Raw genomic sequence first — 20,618 nt, forward strand, 5'->3', positions numbered from 1 at the left:
TTAGGCTACGTGCCCCTTGGAGGACAAGCACGTTTTTTGTAGCAACAATTAAAATGACCTTGATGGTGAAAGCAGGGTACAGGTGTAATGGATTCAATTAATGATCACCCACGGTTTCACCAGGAGTCCTGCATTTGCATTTTGCACGGGGCCCTGTAAATCCTGTAGCCCATCCTACCCACAGTTCCTCGGGCTCCCCTTCTATTCCTCCACCCGGATGCCAGACACGCCCGCCACCCTGGGGCTTTGCTCTCCCAGCTCCTGGGACTCCTCGGCCCTCCTCCTTCTCTCTGGATCTGCAGCAGCTAAAAGTGCTGAGAGTCCGGGAGGAGCACCCCCCATGTACACTGGCAGCTCCTCCTGCGTGGCTTCACATCCTACAGGATAAATCAGTACCCATCTCTATCAGTTCATCAAAGTCAAAATTCTCTAAAATGTGTTTAATTAAAACAAGAGTCTCTTGGGCTTTCTCAGATTAGACGTGATCAAACCCACCCAGAATACTGGATTTCTCTTGGCGTTTAGGCTGGGTCTCTTTGTCCAATTCCCTGCCTCTGATGGTCTCCAATTCTTGACTCAAAAGGGAGAGAGGGAGGGAGGGAGAGAGGGAGCCCATCGGAAAGGCTGCAAAGGTCCACTGCTGGCTGTTGGCTATGACCGTCCTCTCCCTGGAATCCTGCCCAGCACGTGTCCGTGCCTCTGGGTACAGAAGACAAAGCTATGCATCCCTACAAAGGTGACCAGGATGGTGCCCGGGGAAGGAGCCAACGCTCTCCCCAGATTTATCTCTTCCCAACCACCCCGAATGTTCTACCTTCCTTGGGTGGTCTCCAGATCCCGCTCCTTCCTTAAAATTCAAGCAGCCCCCTCACCCATCTTGCTCCATAATTGACTTTAGATGAATCTACTTCCCGAGCGATAACTCTTTTCTGTCCTCTCCAGAGGTCCACGGAAAACTGACGTGTAGCCATGCATATCACACCAGCGAGAAAAACCCACATCAGAGCAAACTTTGAGATTTTTTTTTATTATGCATTTGACAGTATTTTCTGTGTTAGCACAATGAATGAATTTCTCTCTGAGATATCATCTTGCCACAGAGACAAACAGTGCACAGGTGTTTAAAAAATGTGATTCAAGCCCTAAGGACTATGAGTGGGACTCAGAACACGAGTGAACATCTATGTACAGAGGCTTTGCGTTGAACACACCCGCCACAAGGAGTTGACACAGAGAACAGTTTCACAATAAATAATTGCTTCTCTAAACTGTACCCCATCCTGCTGGCAAATCAGTCCCTTCCATTTCCTTGTGACACTCACTTTTATACCTGTAACGCTTAGGATATACTCATCGAAAATTTAGCATTTGGTCAAGGCTAGCACCCCCGCATCCACCATCACATCAGGACCTCGGCAGGCACTCAAAATGCCGGCTCTTATCTCTCTGCTGTCGGGGGAGGGGGCGGCCTCCCCCATCCCCGTGGATGACTAAACACTGCATCAGCTTCAGACGCTCAGCAATCTCAGCGTGGCCGCTAGAGCACAGCTGAAAGAGATTGCGAACTGTCAGGTGTTACAATTCCCAGTTGTTGCCAATTACATAGATAGAGATTTACGTAATTTACAAAGCCTTTGCGTCTGCAGCTTATTTTCAAGCCATTCCCCCAAAGACCCACATTTCCTCCTGAAAACAAATATCACCTTAATAGCCTTGAGCTGGGGGTGCCTTCACAGTGGCTTCCAGGCAACTGGGTCTACTGCTCATCCTCTGCCTGTGAAGGGCACAGAGGTCTCTCTGCGGCACGCCAGGGGGTTCAAAACACGCAGGTGTTAATTTCCTCCTTCTCTTATCACAAACATCAAGGTTTCTTCTTTCTTTTCTTTCTTTCATTTATTTATTTTTTTGGAGATACATTCTTTTAGTGGCACCAAGCACAGCTGAAAATGCCTGTCTAAATCCTCTAAGCCTCAAACTCATCAAACCTGTACAGCTGTGATCCGCGTCTCAAGTTGATGCCCGGCGGCCTCAGTGGCTCACACCCCATGCCTGCCCCGTGTGAGGGCTCAGACGTCGGCATGCTCCTGCCAGGGCCCGCATCTGTTCCAACATGGACAAGGGTTTACATTTGCAAAGAGTTAGCTTGAAGTCCACTTATTCTCCAAGAGAAGTGGCTTTGCAACGTGCCATACCTCTCCGCAAACAATTTCCTGCATGAAACCGGAGCCCTGGGCGTCGGGCCCCAGGGCACAGCTGGGATCGTTTTACCCATTAGGGAAACTGGGGTCTTTGGATGGGGCATTCTTGGGGAAGGGCTGTATTGTTAAGTGAGGACCCTTTGAGTGGGTTTTCTCCCCCAGGCAAAACTCATTTCTTGTCCTCAAAGAGGTGGAAATGTGAACCCAGCCGGAGCCATAACTGAGGCCTTCCTGCTGCAGGACCCTTTCCCAGGGGGCTCCTGAAAGGGCAGGCAGAGCCCGGGAGGCGGGGAGGTCCACTCCCCGGGCAAGCATTTGATGGTGGAGGTCTAAAGCCTACTCGCTTTGTCCGGCCTTAACTTTAACCTATCTCTGAAAAGGGGGGCAAAAAAAAAAAAAAAAAAAAAAAAGAGGCCTGTTACAAAAGAAGAGCTCTCTGCTGGCTGAAAGAGGAGACGTCTCCCCAGCCTATCTCTAGCCCGTTCCCTGTTTTGAACGGAACCTCCTCGCCAGCGGTTGTAGGCAATTTCAGAGCCTGCCATCCACCTGGGAAGGTGTGAATACAATCATCGCTGCTGCCGTGGCCACGGCGAGTTCTCTCTCCCACGGTCTGCTCTCATCTTTGATGATCACGTGCTCAGGATGGCAGCAGCTTCCACTCCGAGAATGTCAATCTGGAGATTACTAACTTGAGTCTTGCAAGAAAGTAGGGACCGGGCTTATAAGGAAAGACTTTTTCTTCCCAAGTAAAACGTCTTACAGGAGCTTGACATGCATCGTAAAGACCTAGAAGAAGCACCTTTCCAGGCCCCAGTGGGACATCTGTGCCACCGTTCTCATCTCCTGAACATCCAACAGAATGGTAACACCAACAGCAAAAGCAACCAGTGCTTTTTCTGTGCTGGCCTCTGCTTCCTTCCTAGAACACACCCAGCACAGCACATTCCTACCACAGGGCCTTTGCACTTACCCTTCCGCTGCCTGACATCCCCTTCCCTCTCTCATCCCTCTGGCTCACCCCTCCCCACTTCCTCCAGTTCTTTATGCCAATGTCACCTGGCCAGTGAGACCACCCCTGTCCACCCACGCTGCAACCACCCCCAACACTTCCTGCCCCTAGCCTGCTTCCTGCTCTCCTTCATATACCCCACTCTGTGTTTAATGTATTGGTTTGCTATCTTTTTCCCCCACTATTTAAGTGCCGGGAAGGCTGACCTTCTGCCTTATTCCCTGTGGTGTCCCCAGCATCTAGGACGGTGCCCTGCACATCACAGGTGCTCAACAAATCTTTGCTGAATTGAATAAATGCCACGATGGATGGTGGTTTTAATCATGTCCCTCCCTTGCTGAGAAGGGTTTGGTTTTGGGGTGAGGAAGAGGAGAAAAAGGAAGAAGAGGCAAAGTGGGGACCAGCTGGGGCCTAATTCATGCTCTCCTGGGGTCTGTCTCTGCCTCTCCTCTGCATTTTCATTGTGGATGCTGACAGAACCCTCTCCAGACGACTCAAAGCAATCTGCCACCAATTTGGAAAGCCTCCTGGATACTAAACAGGGTTTAATCCTCCCTTGATCAGACCCTGTAGGACCCCAAGCCGCCCCCCCCAGGCCATTACTATGAACATCAATTACCATCCCCTTGCAGATGTGTAGGCGACTCAGTAATAACGATTTCTGATCGATTGAATGACAAACCCCGTTGCGCTGCAGGAAACCCTCAGGATCATACAAAAAGACAAGTGGGTTTAAAAAAAAAAAAAAAGCCTAAAATGAACCGGACGTCTCGGAGGGCCTGGCGCCCAGCTGCTATAATTCACCTCTGTCCAGAATCAGCTGCTGAAAAGAAATGATTCTTTTTGTAGAGACCACCAGTTGTTATGGGAGCAGAGGGGCAACATGGGCACCGATAGATAAGCCTGCAGGGGCTCTGGGAAGCAGTGATCGGTGAGATTTGTCCAGACCTGGTGAAATCCAGGGCTGGACATCACTGCTCAAAAGCTACAGGGAGCTCAGGACTCAGCTCCTAAGACGCAGGGCAGGCTGTCCACAGCTTCAGGCTGTTCTGTCCCCAGGGGTAATCTACCAAAAGCACCATTGCCCGTGGATGCCCACCACACGCGGTGTCCCGCTGGCGGCCCGCACAGACCAGATGCGCCCCACACGTCCTCTGTGCCCCCCATACGGCAGCGACTCAGAAAGCAGCTTCACCTCCTCGGACACATGCCCCCGGCAGCACCGCCAGCCTGCTTTCCTGCTTCTTTGTCAGGTGTTAGTGCCGTCCTTGAGTTCCTGTGGGGAGAGAGCTGGTTTGAATGAATCAGCCCACATTTCCACACAGCTGGTTCTTCAGCATCCAGTCAGGAATGATTTCCTCTTCCCACTAACATGAGCGCGGTCCCCCAGGTCCGCATCTCAGGCACAGTTTCTGAAGGCTGAGCACACAGTGGGTGGGTTCCTACCAGAGTCCAGCCTCCACCCACACTACTCAGTTATTCATCAGATGTTAAGGAGCCAGGAAGAGAAATGTGGTTGGCGCTTCTGGACAGCAGATCCTGGGCCCCTGGCTACCACAGCACCTGCTGCATGGGAAGCCCCCCTGCTTGTGCGTTTCACTTGCTCAGGAAGCACCTGGAGGTCCCATCCCACCAGCGATGGCTCTTGGAAGAGGCTTTACAAGGCAGCTCTGCCTGGCGGCGTTGATGGGTCTTGGCCCAAGGTAAAGAAAAGGAGGAACAAGGGGCATGAGTAGTAAAAACCAGCTTAAGTGGCTACACAGGTCGCACCTAGGGTCTGCTTGTTTATTCAAGTCCACACTGACTCACAAGCTTCTCTCCAGCAGTTAGAGCAGACTACAGGGTCTCAAACTCAGGGGCCTGGGGGGCCACCAAGTAAGATGATGAGTGACACAGGTGAATGGACATTGCACGTCCCACTCGAACCTGAGTGGTCCTTATTTGGTTCCAGCCTCTCCGGCCAAGAGGGGATGTGGGCTGGTGAGACCAGATGGTCCCATTGGCTACTTTTGGAGAAGCTTAAAATATGCATTTGTTGAGGAGGGGGGCGATTCTGCAGTTTTAAAGTGTTGGCAACTTATTCAAATTTTGGCAAATTGCTGTGCGATCCAGAAGAAATACGTCTGGAGGCCAGACGTGGCCGTGGCCGTGTTAAAGGCCTGGATTTGAGAGGTATTGAAGGGACGGGGCTGCTGCACCCTCTGTGCGCAGCCCGCGCCCCCCGCCCCCACCGCCCCCACACTCACCCACCCCCGCCTGCAGGACAGCATCGGGTGGAACAGGCAGTGCCCTGCGGCACCCACACGGCCCAGGGCAACCGATCTCCGGAAATGCAGAAAGCCAGGGAGGGGGCTCATACCCGCGGGCAGCCAGGGTCCGGGGAGGGGGCTCATACCCGCGGGCAGCCAGGGTCCGGGGAGGGGGTCGTACCCGCGGGCAGCCGGGGACCAGGTGCAGAAATGCGTGCAGGCGGCGTCCTCGCTCTCTGCACAGGCGCAGCGCGGCGTCCCCTTCGACGGCTGTGAGCTCCGCGGAAAGGTCCCGGCCGACCTCCTGCCCCGGAAGCTGCCTCTGTAGTTGGACAGCCCATAGGGCACAGTCCGTCTGCAAAGGACAGAGAAAGGTTCGAGAACTGGTATCCACACCCTCTCCTAAACCTTGGGCCTTGGGAAACCTCTGGAGGGAATCCGTCCTCCCCGCTACCCCGTCCTCCCCAGGCAGTGGGCTGGGGCAGCCGGGATGGAAAGATGGGGAGGCCCTTGGGGAGATGGACGATGGCCTCTCTATATCCTCCCAGCAGCCAGCCCTCTTGCGGAGGGAGCAAGCAGACACCGGGTGGATGCGTTTTTAGTCTTTTCAAGACCCAACTGTGGCCAGCACGCCTCCCAGCCCGGGTCCTTCCAGGGCAGTTCTGGTTTTCCTTCCAGCACTCAAACCCCTGACGTTGACATTCCCGCTGCCCTGAACACTGGTCCCAGCTTTCATCCTTGAGCCAGTGGCACCTGAGCCTGGCCATCCAGACCAGTAAGACGCCTTCCAGACCCGCAGCCCAAGGCCGGCCCTGCCTCCCACCCTGCTGGCCACCGAATTTCTTCTGTGCGCACATCATGTTTATAGTCTGTGTTAACTGGAATAGGACAAATCCAATTACGGCCGTTAGAGACAAATGCTGGCCCCTGAACACGGCTTCCTCAAAGCCACAAACGTCAGGGGAACCCTCTGTGCCCTGTGAGATTCAGCCGAGGACAGAACTGACCTTGGGAAAAGTCTTCTTATGAAACTGTTTACCCATTTCACTTACGGTCGGAGCTGGGATGAGGGTGATGGTGTCATTTGAAACAATAAATGTTTACATCTGTTTCTGATGCCCGTGTCCATCCACACCATTGCTCTCCAGGGATGGGGGGCCACTGCCAGGCAATTCAGCGGGAAAAAGTTAAAAGCATATGCTTCACTCATAGCACTACGGAACAGGATTTGGGGGACAGATTACTAATAACTAGAGGAAACACATGTGGCCAAAAGTTACTTTTCCAATAAGTCTTGGTTTTCCTGCTAGTTCCCAAGATCAACCACCTTGGCTTCTGTGAGCCCCATGGAGTCTCACCAATCATCCACCTCAAAGGGGGCTCTGACATTCTCTGTGCATTTTCAAAATAGCATCAAATTGAATTTCCTTTAATTTGAAACACATGCCATGGAGCCTTTCTGGGGTGGTGAGGGCAAAGTGGGGGGGGGGGTGCCCCAACGTGACCTAATGCTTGGAATGGACCTGCTCCCTGCTGGGCAGGAGACTGGAGCTAAGAACATAACCCCATAACCCCACCCTCTTTCTCTTTTCCCCTCTCCCCACTCCCTCCCACCCAAGTGAGTTGAGAAATGGCCTTGTATGGCTTCCCTGGATCCAAGCAGGCCCAGTACTGAGCAGTCTGTGCTCACAGCATGGAGAAAGCAAGCGGGGGCCAGTCCCCTTCTGAGCTGAATCTTGGCTAAAACCCCATCTTTTCTCAGGAATGGGAAATAGGGGTGGGGGTAAGGTTGCAAAACAATACAGACATTGTGGTGAGGCAGGATTTGGCTAAAGGTATAGATTTCCAGTAACAGGGCCACATTAAATCTCTAGGTGTTGACGTTAAACCCACACCCCCATTTCTTGGTGAAAATTACACACAAGGAATAACGACCAAGGCTCCCATTTTTCCATCAAGACCTGCAATTCTGAAATTGCTGTCAGCGGATCAGGCATTTGTGTGCGCAGAGCCACTCAACTTTGCAAACGCGCAAAGTGTTTTTAGTGAGGAAACCAGGCGACATGGTATTTGGTAACAGAGAACCGCTAAGCGCTTTCCCAGCAGCCTCGTGGGAGGAGCTAGTATGCAAATGAGCCCTTGTAACTTTCCAAGAATGCTTATGGAGGCACGAAACCCCTGCTCCAAGCCCCAGGTGCTCAAGGTGTGCACTCCGCTGGCTGACCTGGAAGCCGGTGGGGGATGAAGAAATCTATGAACCAGAGGACTTAAGAGGTGGTTCAGACCACAGATGGCCCACCCCCCCATCAAGAGTTCCAGGTCCAGTGAAGGCCCACCTCCCATAGGTCAAAAATTTAAAGGTTTTTAAATCAATCTGATAAGTGCTTAAATAAGAGAGTTCAGCTTCAAAACACCTTGGAAGTTGGAGCTTGATTTTAGGATTCTGGGGCTCCTTGGAGTTCCATGTCGGAACATGGCAGCCCAAGCTCCATCTACCCCCCATCCCACAAGCAGCTGCCCCTTGACCACCCTGTAGGCCTTGGGAGATGTGCTGGAGCCCTGTTCTGTCCGTGGGTATCAGACCCTGGAAGTGGGCTCAGGGACATCTGAGTAGAGGGATTCCAAGATGGTGAATACCTGGAACATGGTCTAGAAGAAGGGGTATATGGCTTTCAGTCTCAAAGACTCCTTGCAATGGGGTGGGAGATATGGCCAGAGGAGGGTCAGAGGCACCCTCTATGCCACAGGGCCAGGGCAGGTGTCTTTCTTTTTTCTATATATATGTATTTTTTAAATTAATTACTTATTTATTTTTGGCCACGTTGGGTCTTCATTGCTGCGTGCAGGCTTTCTCTAGGTGTGGCGAGCAGGGGCTACTCTTCGTTGAGATGTGCGGGCTTCTCGTTGCATTGGCTTCCCTTATTGCGGAGCACAGGCTCTAGGCGCGCGGGCTTCAGTAGTTGTGGCTCGCGAGCTCTAGAGCGCAGGCTCGGTAGTTGTGGCGCAACGGGCTTAGTTGCTCCGTGGCATGTGGGATCTTCCCGGACCAGGGCTTGAACCCATGTCCCCTGCATTGGCAGGCAGATTCTTAACCACTGCGCTACCGGGGAAGCCCCTAGGTGTCTTTAGGTCTCAGAGTGGATACCAGCTCCTCAAGTGTACAAGAAAGGGCTACTTCTTTTGCACCTGCTGTGGACCCAGCACAAGGCTGAGCAAACGAAGACTATTAATTAAGCAACTGGTTGTTGATTGTGAGACAAACTAGTCCAACAAGACTGGATTGCCTCCAACCTAAAACATTCGACAACCACAAAATTCATTACGAAGAATTTCCAACACTTGCCAAGCATCCACTACATCTGGGCATACCTCATTTGACTGCGCGTCACAGATATGACGGATTTTATGAATTGAAGCTTCATGGCATCCCTGCATTGTCAGATGATGATTAGCATTTTTTAGCAATGAAGTATTTTTGAAGGGATATACAGTTTTTTAGACATAATGCTATTGCATACCTAACAGACTGCAGTATAGCGTAAACATAACTTTAATATGCATTAGAAACCAAAAAATTCGTGTGACTTGCTTTTTCACTTTGTTGAGGCTGTCTGGAACCAAATCCACAGTATTTTCAAGGTCTGCCTGTATCTCCCTGGTATTAGTCTAAGTGCGATAAGGATGCAGAAAGGCCTTAAGGAGTTCACATGCTACTGGTGTATGAAAACAGTACAGGTAAAGGAAACCTGACAAGCCAATACGCCCAGGTATGTGCAAGGTACACAGAGCACAGAGAAAGGTTACCTGGTGATCCCATTATTATGTTGTAAAGCACTTACACGATGAGCACTCCACCCGCTCCACAGTTTCCTGATCTATGAAAGGGCTGTCAGACGGACTGAATGATACACCGCACTACATGAAAAATGCTTAGCAAAGAGCTCCTAGTGGTAAATTAACGTGGCTGCTGTTGTTGCTTTTTTGGTCTGGGAATTCAAGTGAGGGGTACCAGGCAGAAAAACCCCATCTACCAGAACTGCGTTTGAGATGTGTACCTAAGTAATAAAGACAGGTAAGAAGGACCCAGAGTGTCGCAGGGCACAGAAATGCCATTCTCTGCCAGGCTTCCTTTTGGCTGGTCTATCATTCTACACTGTCTACCCAATAAGCACTCATGTTTTAGTTGGTTTGGTACCTTTATCATTTCTTGAATGTTTCTTGAACGGTGAATTGGAAGGACCTAATGATGGAACCAGGAAAATGAAGTTAAATCGGCTGAGAACTCTGACCAGCACACCATCTGACCTGTGGTTTAGCCTGTGTTTTACGGTGGGGCTTAGAGAACACAATTCTTTGTAAAAGTAGTCAGCTCTCCCACCTGTTAATGTTCCAGTTATAACACAGAGCTCCAAACAAAAGAGAAGCAGCTGAGAAGGTGAGTCCAAGTGCTCTTAGACAAAACATCCCAAAACATTCACACAGGCAACGTCTAGCATTGTGTGTATTTGTATAATAAATTGTCCTCAACGTATGTGGTCAGAACATTCATTAGTTGATCAGTGATGGTGGTGCCAGAGTCATATTTACCATTTAACATTTTCTCCCATGTGTCATACATAAATATTAAATACGTGTTAAAAACTTCCAAATCTCCTGTATTCATGGTTTATCTGCATCACCACAGTGGAAGAACTTCCTTTCTTTCTACGAGAAGTTTTTAAATAAGGAAAGTTGAATGTTTCTTTTAAGAATCTGTTTTTAAGTTCAGGGTTGCCTTTTCCTAAATGAATCAACCATCTCCGTCTCTCTGATCGGAGAATTGGCTTCAGTCCCTGAAGTGAAAGGAGGGAAACAGATATTCACAAGGGTCACCCAGAAGCAGCAAAAGGAGCTTCACTGGCCAAATTCTAAATTCTCAGGAAAGTTTATCAAATTGTCCTTGAAAACCCAGTTTTCATATCCTCCCCCACCAACACTGAATAGCACTCAACAAATATCTGTGGAGTGGTTCTCAATGTATGGGCCCTGGACTAGACTCTGGGTGAACATCCATGAACGAGACAGACCAGTGGCCCTGTACACACACCGTTTTAATCTAGTACAGGGGTTAGCAAATTGGCATTTTTGTGGGCTTCATCCAATCAAAAGAGGGTGGTTTTTCTTTAATCTGAAAATTTCATATACACATCACAATTTCCAGCTTCTCTTGTATAACTGGAAGTTATACTCGCTCCAACCCCACACTCTAACATGGCAGCAGGTGTCTGGAGCTGAGTGATACTGTCAGAGCCTGGCTCAAGCTCTCTATTTGGCCCCAGTCCCTGTATCTGTCCTTCTTTGCTTACTTCTCTCACCTGTCTAGCCCTCAGGGGCATGTAAGTTTACAAGCCCTGCTCTAGTGGCTTGTCCCATAAAGCAAAGCCAGACAGGTCACGTGCCACGGTGACAAAATTAGCACCTGCTACTATTTTTACAAGTAAAGGTGCTGTCATTATCAATTCAAAAAGCCTAGGTTCTAGGGAGTGTCTCCCCAACAAACGGAACATTTTCACTTCATGGTCAGAACATGAAGTTGATGCTCTGGTTCACATTTTTCCTGCTGAAAGGGAAAGCAAGGACAGGATCGCCTTTGGGACACACTGTACAGAAGGCATGACTCTGATGACCAGTCCTGCAGCCGACAGGAAGGGGAACAACTGTTTCCCAGGGGGAGGCAGACAGGCAGGGGCAGCAGCCCCAGCTACCAGGCACCAGCAGTCATTAGATACTGCCCCCCCACCACTCCCCAGAGAATCAACTTCGAGACTCGAACATGCTTTCTAACTAGGGCTTGATTTCAGGTTTTATTAAATTCCTTCCTTAGAAGACACCACTCACTTGTTCTCTCAAGCTTCAAAATATCTTCTTGGGCAAGGAAGAAAGTGTGGATCAACTTCACTGACTGTCTTTGTAACCTTAGCCAGAAAAAACTGCTAGCTAAGAACTCTGTTTAAGAGTAAGACAGGATGAAGTAACTACAGGAAGTGGCTGAATATTCAAAGGTCTATAAAAGCATCCATTCACTTCAACAAGCATCTAGTGGACCACCACCCCCCCACCCCCCGCCCACTGCCACTTTGCACAAAGACGTAGAGGCAAGAGGGAAACACCAGCTCTGAGACAGGAGTAGCCCTCTCGAAGGACTTAAAAGCCCACAATTCTCTAGAGCCTGGGATCAACGCTGGTTGTTTTTGTCTCCTGGAATCCAATCTCTTATCTTGCCCCTGGGGAATTATCCCTCCCTCCCTGTGTGAGGTCCTGCAGAGACTGTTGACTGACAGTCTCACCTTCCCCTGCCTCAGGACTCAACAGGTGACCCAAGCTGGCCCATCACACCCTCTCCCTCCCAAGACACCTGAGCAAAGCAATTCAAGGTCAGAAAATACTCTGAAGCTGCTACTTGCCAGGTGGCTCTGTCCTGCCTTGTCTGTTCCATTGTGCCCCCACTGGGACCCCCAGTCCCGTCTTGGCAGCTCTCCTTTCTAAGCCTGGTACTGCTTCTCCCTCCCTCCCAGTTTGTGGGCCACGCTCTGTCCTCCCAGTAAACTCCTATGCTGTGTTAGCAACACTAGGTTTCTGTTGCTTGCAACCGGTGACCTCTAGCTGACCCCGGAACTCACTTTCTCCTGATGGATGCAACCATGATCTCTTGGGTTTCATAGAAAGACCCGGAGTCTCTGCAGTTGACAAGGACAAGTAGAGATTTTCTTCATGGAAACAAACACAAAAGAATAGGTTTCGAATCAGGACAAAACCCAGCCAACGGAGCTGGCTGGAATCCTTTCTTCCCGGGTATGCCCACTGTGAAATGTTCGGTTTGGATCACACTTTGGGCGGGTGGAAGCGAGCAGATGACCCCCTGATGCTCAGGGCCCAGCCCCCAGACACTTGGCTGACCACCTCACAGGGCTTACCCTCCAGTGACTTGATTCCTTGTCCACTCACCAAACGCCTGTGAAAGTCTGCTTGGGACAGGCCTTGTGCCAGACAGCCACTGGGTGCCCTTCCAATCTCCAGGAAGGAAAAGAGCCAGAATACATCTCCTCATTGACCTCGTTATGCGAGCAGAAACACACACACACGCTTTCTGGTTCTAAAGGATACGCCACAAACTTCATGCTCACGAACAACATAAAATGAAGTGACCATTTGTAGCTTCACTTCTGCAGAAAATCCCCGCATCTCTAAGGGGCAGGATCCCAAGGCAGATTGTTCCTCCACCACCCGGCACTGGGGAAAGTCCTCCTGCAGCCTCAGAAATAGCCAATGGCCCCAGAGCATTTAGAAACATCAAAAGAGCGAGCAACGTGCTGTGGGTTGGAGATTAATTTTTTTAAGACATTCCCCCCACCCCACCCCCCAAAAAACACAACCCACGACTTTTGAATTTATCCAGGACTTGGTTGTTGGGGAATTTTACCAGAATTACATACATTTTCAAAGAGAACACTGACTCTCCATCAATTGGACCCAAGGCATGGGGGCGTTCCTCACCTGTGCTGCAGGTGTGGCTTCCTTCTTGTCCCCTGGGGTTGGTAACAGCTGGTCTCTGCCTGTTCGCCTCGGCACCCAGGGCAGCCCAGGCAGTACCTGGCTCAGAGCGGGTGCCCAATAATACCTCAGCATCTCAATAACAAAGGTCTGCTATGTGAAGAAAGGAGGGAGGGAAGGAGGTCTCAATCGGCCATTTCTTCTAGGCCATGACCAGTCTGCAAATGTACAGAATTCCTGGCTGAGTCACTGGATTGCACTATCGTTGTCCTCAATCGGCCCTTCTTTGAGGTTCTTCTAGAGAGAATATGGTCTCTAGATCACTAGAAATGGAAGAACCACGTCTTGACAGTAACTTCCACAGACAAATGAGGAAGAAACCAGGCTGCCCGGATGGATGAGGCCTCAGAGACAAAACCAGAGGCTGCCCTCGGCAGACAGACCCAGGTTTCTGGCCCAAATTGAAGACTAGCTCCCTGAGAGGCCCTAGGTGAGTGGCTTCTCTCTGGGGTTGAGAAATGAAATGACTGGCTCTCCGGAAGTCCGTCCAGCTCCAAATTCCATCGAGAGATTCCCGAATGCCCTCACTGTTACTTGAGCATCTCCGAACAGCACAAACCCTAGAGCAGGGCCCAGCCCTTCTCTCCGGCAATTAAACCACAATGAAATGTGGGGTCTCTACCCCACCCAAGCGGAGAGATTCCCAGCATCTCACGAACTGTATTTAGAAAGCTTTGGTCCAAAGAGTAGGACTCTCCCACGTCCTACCGCCACATAACTGAGCTTAAAAATCACCCCCAAGCCACAGGCTGTCTCATCCCATCAGCTCCCTGGACACGGCATCCTCCTCCCCTAATGCAGACACAGGGGCTCTGAATGAAGGATATTTGACCAGTGGTCAAAGCAAGGGAGAACGGCAGAAAAATCCTTCTGTGTTCGGTGTGTGGGGTGGGATTTCCAAGAAGGACAGCTTAAAAAAAAAAAAAAAAAAGTTAGGGCAACAAACGCCTGCAATATTTGGAGAACGAAGCCATCTATGGAATCCAACAGATTAGCTGGTTTCCCCTCCATCTGGTACAACCCAAATGCGTCCGTATGAGTGAGGCTAGAGTTTCTCTCCCCAACCCCCAGTGACCCTAACGAATTCCAGGTCGAACGTAGGCACGAGCGATCCACGTCTGTCTGGCATGGCCTCGTTATAGCTTTATGCAAAGCTGCAGACAGATGTGGCTCAAAATAGTTCCCAGTAGTGGAAACAGAAGGGGTGAAATAAGGAGCAGGTACTTTTTTAAGAATGAGGGGTATCCGTACAGGGATTTAAACAAAACACAGACACCATCACACATCCCTTTAAATAACCCACAGAACTCAAGAGAAGACACTGTTGATAATTTTCAGGACACTTCATCTTACGGTTGGAAAAATCCTACCGAACGAAGACATGCTCGCCATGGCAACAAAAATAAAGACACTCATTTTCTTCCTAATCTAATTGTTTGCATCCTCGTGGCAGCTCTGATCACTTGATTGCTGACCTCAAACTAAGAAGACTTGAGTCCCTCTAGAGAGACGGGCTTTATCCCCAAACAAGAACCAAGCACAGGGTCAGATCCTGTCTTTATTAAAAATGTCGATATTTGGTTGATTATGACGAGTGATTTTTGCACTAATTTTGACTTTTTAAAAATATCGCATTACATTTTATTTTACTTTTTGACATCTCCAAGTTTGCACCTGAAAGGGTGGGTCATGAGCCTCATCCTATTCTCCACCCTGCAAGAAACGCACGGAAATCAGATTTAGAAAAACCCAGAAAAGCTACAGACACCTCTGCTCTCTTGCCAACTTGCTTCTGACTTTTGGCAAAGCTGCTGGCCGCTCCCCAAGTTGTGGGCTGTTCGTGCCATCACTGAGCAACAAAGGATCACGACACGTCGGCCACATCAGCCTCCGAGGCTTTCTCATGGATGCGTGAATCTGTTTCTGTTTTTTTAAATTACTGGGCCGTGCACAGGGTTCGCTGGCTGCCCTGTTCTAGTGTTACTGTTTATTAAGGCCTCCTGCTAAGTCAGCCCTGAGAGGCTATAAAAGAAGAGAAGACCTGTGTCTCCACGGCTCTGAACATTGCCAAGTTCTCCCAAAGCTCTTGGCTCTCCTGAGATTCTGAGCTGGGACACGTGAGAAAGGCCAGGGGATGCCCTAGCCTGCTGTCCATTCCTGGGAGACTTGGCCGGGGAGCAGGGCTTTAGAAACCCCCTGAACTGTGTCTGGACCAGCAGCTCATCTACACTGTGGCCATTGCCCGGATTTATTTTCCTTCCAAATACAATTGGTTCCTATCCCAAATAGGGGGAAAGTGTGTGTGTTTGTGTGTGTGTGTGTGCGCGTGCGTGCGCACGCACGCGTGTCCCATTTTAAGGAGGTCTCTGTTTCCACCGAAATATGACTTAGAATGAGATGGGGTCATTTCCCTCTTAAACAGTTGATCTATTTGTTATGTGCTCCAAAGCTGAGCGTCAGTGGCACGGGGTTACCTGGAGCTAGGAAAGGGGCCCCAGGCAGCCAGGCAGCCCCACTGGACGTGCTGAGATGCTGCCAACCCGGAGCGGGATGAAGAGCTGGCGCTACAAAGCCCTGTGAGTTCCGACCCAGCCGTGGGACCCCCTTAATGAAAGCAATGTTTGCTCCCCAGCTTCCTTTGTTTTAAATTCTTGCAGGAATATACCGCACCAGAGATGTCAGAGCCTTTCATCTGCCTTCACATTTAAGGCCAAGTTCCTAGCTGCAATGCCCCTTTCATCTAGCAGAAATCTAAATTCTCCCTCCAGGGTCATGCAGGGTCACGACCTCTTCCTACCGAGTTTTCTGGAGGCAAATCAAACTGCCTTCCAGCCTCAAGCCTCTTTCTCATCCAGTCAGGATCAGCTGCATTTCAACGAACCCATTTCTGTCCCTGGATATCTCACCTCCTCACAGCCACTCTGGGGTAGAAAAGGGGACTTTCAGTCCAAGTGAACCCAACCAGAAGGTCACCTTGTGTGAGCCGACCTTGCCAACAAACTCTGAAATTTAGCCCCGAGGCCGTCAAATTTGAAAGACGCATCTCGCCGTGAAATGTTCTGAGCTACTGCTACCCAAACTCAAAATTGGGATGTAAACATCTACTAGATTTCCAAGGGGGAGATGGTTGCACGGGAGGGAAACAACTCCGAGCGTCAAACCATGATCAGTCAGAACCCTGAGTTCAAGATCACTTTTAGTCCGCCTGATACAGACTTTTCTTATGTGTCCTTATTTATTTACCATTTTTGTAAACAGATTCCGTAGTTATTTCCTGGGATCCCTTCCTAGTGGCGCACACTCAGGTCCCCGGCGGTGCTGGGTGCCTGGGAAACGACTGCAAAACGTTGTGTCTATGCTGCTGGACTCACCCTTACTAAGATTTCATCATTTAACAAAAAAGTTCTAAACAGATCATTCGAATTATCCTGAAATGCCAGACCCCCTCCCTCTCCCCTGCTTCAACCGTACCCACCTCCCCATTTAGCAAAGGGAGCCCAGGGCAGTGCCTTCCGAGAACACCATGCCCTGTTGCCCCAAATTCTAGTTATTTACCAAGGTAGGTAGGACTCAAGCAAGAAAGGAGGGGCAGAAAGGGCAGAAAGAAATCTCATCAAGCCTGTAACAACCTTTGGCCACCAGAGTGCTTATCAAGCCACTTATCAGCAGTCCTCCAAACACACCTTTTCCCAGGGTCTGTAAACCTTATGCAAATCAGATGCTAACAGACCGCGCACCGAGGGCCATAGAGTAGGGAAAAACTGAGGTACCCGGGGGCAGGTTCCTCAGCGTTACTGCAGGAAGCAGCGCGAGACCAGTCGGAGGGTCCAAGGAAGCCGACCTCAGCAGGACCTGAGCTACCTAGTCACCGGCTTCTCCAGTCACAGAGTGGGATACGGCAGGTGGGGCGGCAGGAAGGGTCATGCAGCCCCAGGGGCTGTACAGTTATCTGCGTGGTCATGTCTTCGAGGTACTGAGTGTCTGCTAGAGTCCAGACACTGTGCTGAGAATGCCCCTCACGCTTTCTCATGTCATCCTCACACATCTTTACTCATAGAAGTCACGGTCAACATCAGTGTGGACCATTGTCACCATCATCACCATCGTCTACATGGTCATGACGTAGCTCAGAAAGACTATCCTTCTGCCTCAAAAGCTGCATCTCCAGCAACGATGCTCCCAGTCCTGACTCACGGGTCACATGACTGTCATTGGGGTCTCTGAAATCACATGGTGGGTGGGCAGCTGGCCCCGCATCAGTGGGAGGCTGCAAACCAGACCCATCCATTCCTCTGGGATGTTCTCAAACTTAAAATGTCCCTTCTGAGGCTTCCCTGGTGGCGCAGTGGTTGAGAGTCCGCCTGCCGATGCAGGGGACACGGGTTCGTGCCCCGGTCCGGGAAGATCCCACACGCCGCGGAGCGGCTGGGCCCGTGAGCCATGGCCGCTGAGCCTGTGCGTCTGGAGCCTGTGCTCCGCAACGGGAGAGGCCACAACAGTGAGAGGCCCGCATACAGAAAAACAAAAATGTCCCTTCTTAGAAACGTGCTGGCATATTTCTCTTGAACAACACAGGAAGCAAAGATGAGTCTGTGGAATTGTTGCCTTTTTGTGGTAGAATACATTGAAATACAATTTAAATGTTTTGTTATTATTATTTTCACTCTGCTCCTCTGGGGAGACAAATGTCATTCCTGAGTCAGTGTGGGCAGGTTGATCATCTTGTTAGGTCACCATCCTAGAGCCACACTGATGTCTGCAACTTACCCAGGGGCACAGGGAGAGGGTGGCACCACCCCCAGGCCATGCAGCGAGTCACATCCAGGACACAGGGCAGAGCTCCTGGGTCTGGAGTCTTCCCACGAGATTACAGAGCCCAGATTTTCCACCACAGCCATGATTCCAAACATCCCGCACTGCTCTTTCCAGAAATACATTCCTACTTGTCAGCCCATGTGGCTCGGATTTTTGTTTGGAAACATGGTCACTGTCACAGCATCACAATGCCTCCCTCATTATGTCCTTGGAGGGATTTAACAGATGGAAATTTCCCTCAATTCTCAGGAAAAAAGTGGGGAGGAACACAGCAGCGTTCCTTGCTGGGGGCCCTGCAGCTAACTCCACTGGCCATCTGAGAATGAGTGGCTTCACTCCACAGCCAGGTGTACAGTGGCAGGTGCAGAGGGACTGCCCTGCTATGGGGTACCATTAGCACTGAGAGCTCTGTGATGGTTAATTTTTTATGTGCCAACTTGGCTGGACCATGGTACCCAGATATGTGACCAAATGCCAGTCTAGATGTTGCTAGGAAGGTATATTTTAGAGGCAATTAACATTTAAATCAGTAGACGTCGAGTAAAGCAGATCACCCTTCATAACGTGGGTGGGCCTCATCCAATCAGGTGAAGGAGGGGGCAGACAGGAGTGAGGTGCCCTGAGCAGGGAGGGAATTCTGCCTCCAGGATGCCTCAGACTGAAGAGTGCAACATCAGCTCCTCTGTGTGTGTGTGTGTGTGTGTGTGTGTGTGTGTGTGTGTGGTGTGTTTATATACACATAGATACCTGCACACACACGTCCTATTAGTTCCATCTCTCTGGAGACCCTGACAGACACAATCCCCCACCATGTCATAGGACACTCCTGGTTTTGAAGTATTCTCATGGAAAACAACCCCGAGTGCACAGGGATGTAAGCACATGGGCTACTTGTCCCTACTTCTCTCCTTATTATCTTATTCTCAGCAAATTTTCCATGGCCTTAAGACGGGATGTGTTTTTCTCTGGTGTGGAGTTTTGTTTTTGTTTTTGTTGGCAACAGTGGGGTTGCTGGGGGGAGGGTAGGGGCGGGGCTTCCTAACGTGGCCAAGGAGAGCCATGAGCATCCCTTGTCCCGTGGGTGAGCTGCTATCTCTGCCGCCTCCCCAGGGGCGAGAAGGGCAGTGCCCAGGGTGCCCTTGGTTCATTTCTCTTTGGGGTCCCAGATCTTCTGGAAGAAACAATGGAAGTTATGGGCAACAGCTCTGGGAAAATCCACATTCCTGCACACGTCTATAGGGATGTGAGACCTCTGGCAGCACCCACACACCCTGGGACAGCACGCCTCATTTGTGGGAGAAAGACCCGCAGACAGAACCTCAGTGACAACAAAGACAAGGGCCTCACAGGAAGTCACCAGCGTTACTGAGATCTACTACGTGCTGGGTGCTATTCGAGCGCAGGTCTGGAAGAACCAAGTGTGCAGAAGGATGTGGAGAAACCAGAGAACTTGGATCTCACACCCAGAAAACACCTCTGGGAGCAGCTGGTCTCTCGAGCCTTCACTTTCCACGTGAGATACAGTAACTACAGCATCCCTCCTGAAGCTTTTGGGTCCTTAAACGCAGCCAAAACAACCATTCTCCAAGAATGCCTGCAACCTTGCAAGCATCCTTCCGAGATACAGCCGGATTTTTGCCTCTGCCTCCATGTGACCGGAGGGCAGAAGAAGGAAAGACACCAGAAGCTGAAAACCACCCAAAGTTCAAGACTCTCTGTTTAGGCCTGAGGCTCCAGACCCCTGCGGGTTCCCAGCATAGCCAGCGGTGGGGATGGGATGCAACTCACACCCTGGAGAAGTTTCGAGACAGCAAGAGGGTCTGCTAAAGAAGGGGGGGTGACAGCTAAGGGGCAGGGGGGGGCAGAAGCTGGAAAAGCCCTCGGTGTGCGCTACCCTCGTCCGTTTAGCTCAATCCAGTCATTCTTCAGACGCTTCCATTTCTCCAAAGGTCCAAGTCCCTAAAACCCATTTCCTCACTTCGCGATCTTATCCAATATGTTTTAAAGTTTGCCAGTGGACCTGTCCATATATCAACAGAGAATTTTTGGACGGAAGGAAAGAAAGAGGGAAGGAGGGAGGGAGGAGGAAAAGAAAGGAAGACAGAGAAAGACCATCCAGGAACATCTTCCGTATAAAAGTTATGTCGCTTGTCTGACTTCAAAACGCTCAAGCCTGGCTATTGTCATTTTCTTTTGTTTCCCCGAGTAGCTCACGAAACTCCCAAACACCATATTTAATCCTTTCCCCCTAGTGTTTAAAATGAATCAGGGTCAGGGAAGAGGGGAAGAGGTAAATCAAGCTGTGAGGGGAACGTTAGCAAGTTGGCTAGAAAAAGCCAAAGACCCATGGCTTCATCTCGGGCCCTACACCACAGCTCAGAACTGGAAGACAGGATTCCCACCAGGTCGCAGGGCTTTGCGACAATCGCTTCCCGCAGCCAGTGCTCAGGGCTTGGCAACAGGCAGAGAACTAAGGTGGTCTCCAAATATCCCCTCCTCTCCTCTGCAAAGGCCCCCCTGCCCCAAATTTGCTTAGCTTTCTTCTTTCTCCTTCTAGACCCACAGCCTGGGATCCCTACCAAGGCTGCCCTCAGTCCTGGGTTCTGTGAAGCTAATTTGGTCAGAGGACAATGCCAGGAAGATAAGAATCAGAAATGACAAGTGTCAGGGTGATGGGGACGGTAGGAGAAGGTGACCCTGATCACTGTCTGAGAACAGAAGGCAATCAGTGACAGCCCGTCCAAGAGTCCCTCCCCA

The 20,618-nt window shown here is 50.4% G+C and overlaps 1 protein-coding gene across 4 annotated transcripts in view; it reads right to left on the minus strand.

Annotated features, from left to right (window-relative positions):
* Positions 1-1,019: 1,019 nt before the first annotated feature.
* ZNF831 (zinc finger protein 831) overlaps positions 1,020-20,618 on the minus strand; it is a 174,068-nt gene continuing 154,469 nt past the window's right edge. The window contains exons 5-7 of one of the 4 annotated variants that reach the window (XR_004345756.1): positions 5,638-5,811; positions 4,403-4,483; positions 1,534-1,548 (exon numbers count right to left, since the gene is read on the minus strand). Coding sequence is in view for 2 of the 4 variants with exons in the window: in XM_032605021.1 (XP_032460912.1) it covers positions 4,457-4,483; positions 5,603-5,811 (236 nt within the window). In the remaining 2 variants the exon portion in view is untranslated. Of the gene's footprint in view, positions 4,484-5,602; positions 5,812-20,618 lie in introns of all 4 variants that reach the window. The other 3 variants (XR_004345755.1, XM_032605022.1, XM_032605021.1) reach the window with 3 other exon arrangements.

The sequence above is a fragment of the Phocoena sinus genome, chromosome 15 (assembly GCF_008692025.1).
Source record: "Phocoena sinus isolate mPhoSin1 chromosome 15, mPhoSin1.pri, whole genome shotgun sequence".
NCBI classification, from domain to species: Eukaryota; Metazoa; Chordata; class Mammalia; order Artiodactyla; family Phocoenidae; genus Phocoena; species Phocoena sinus.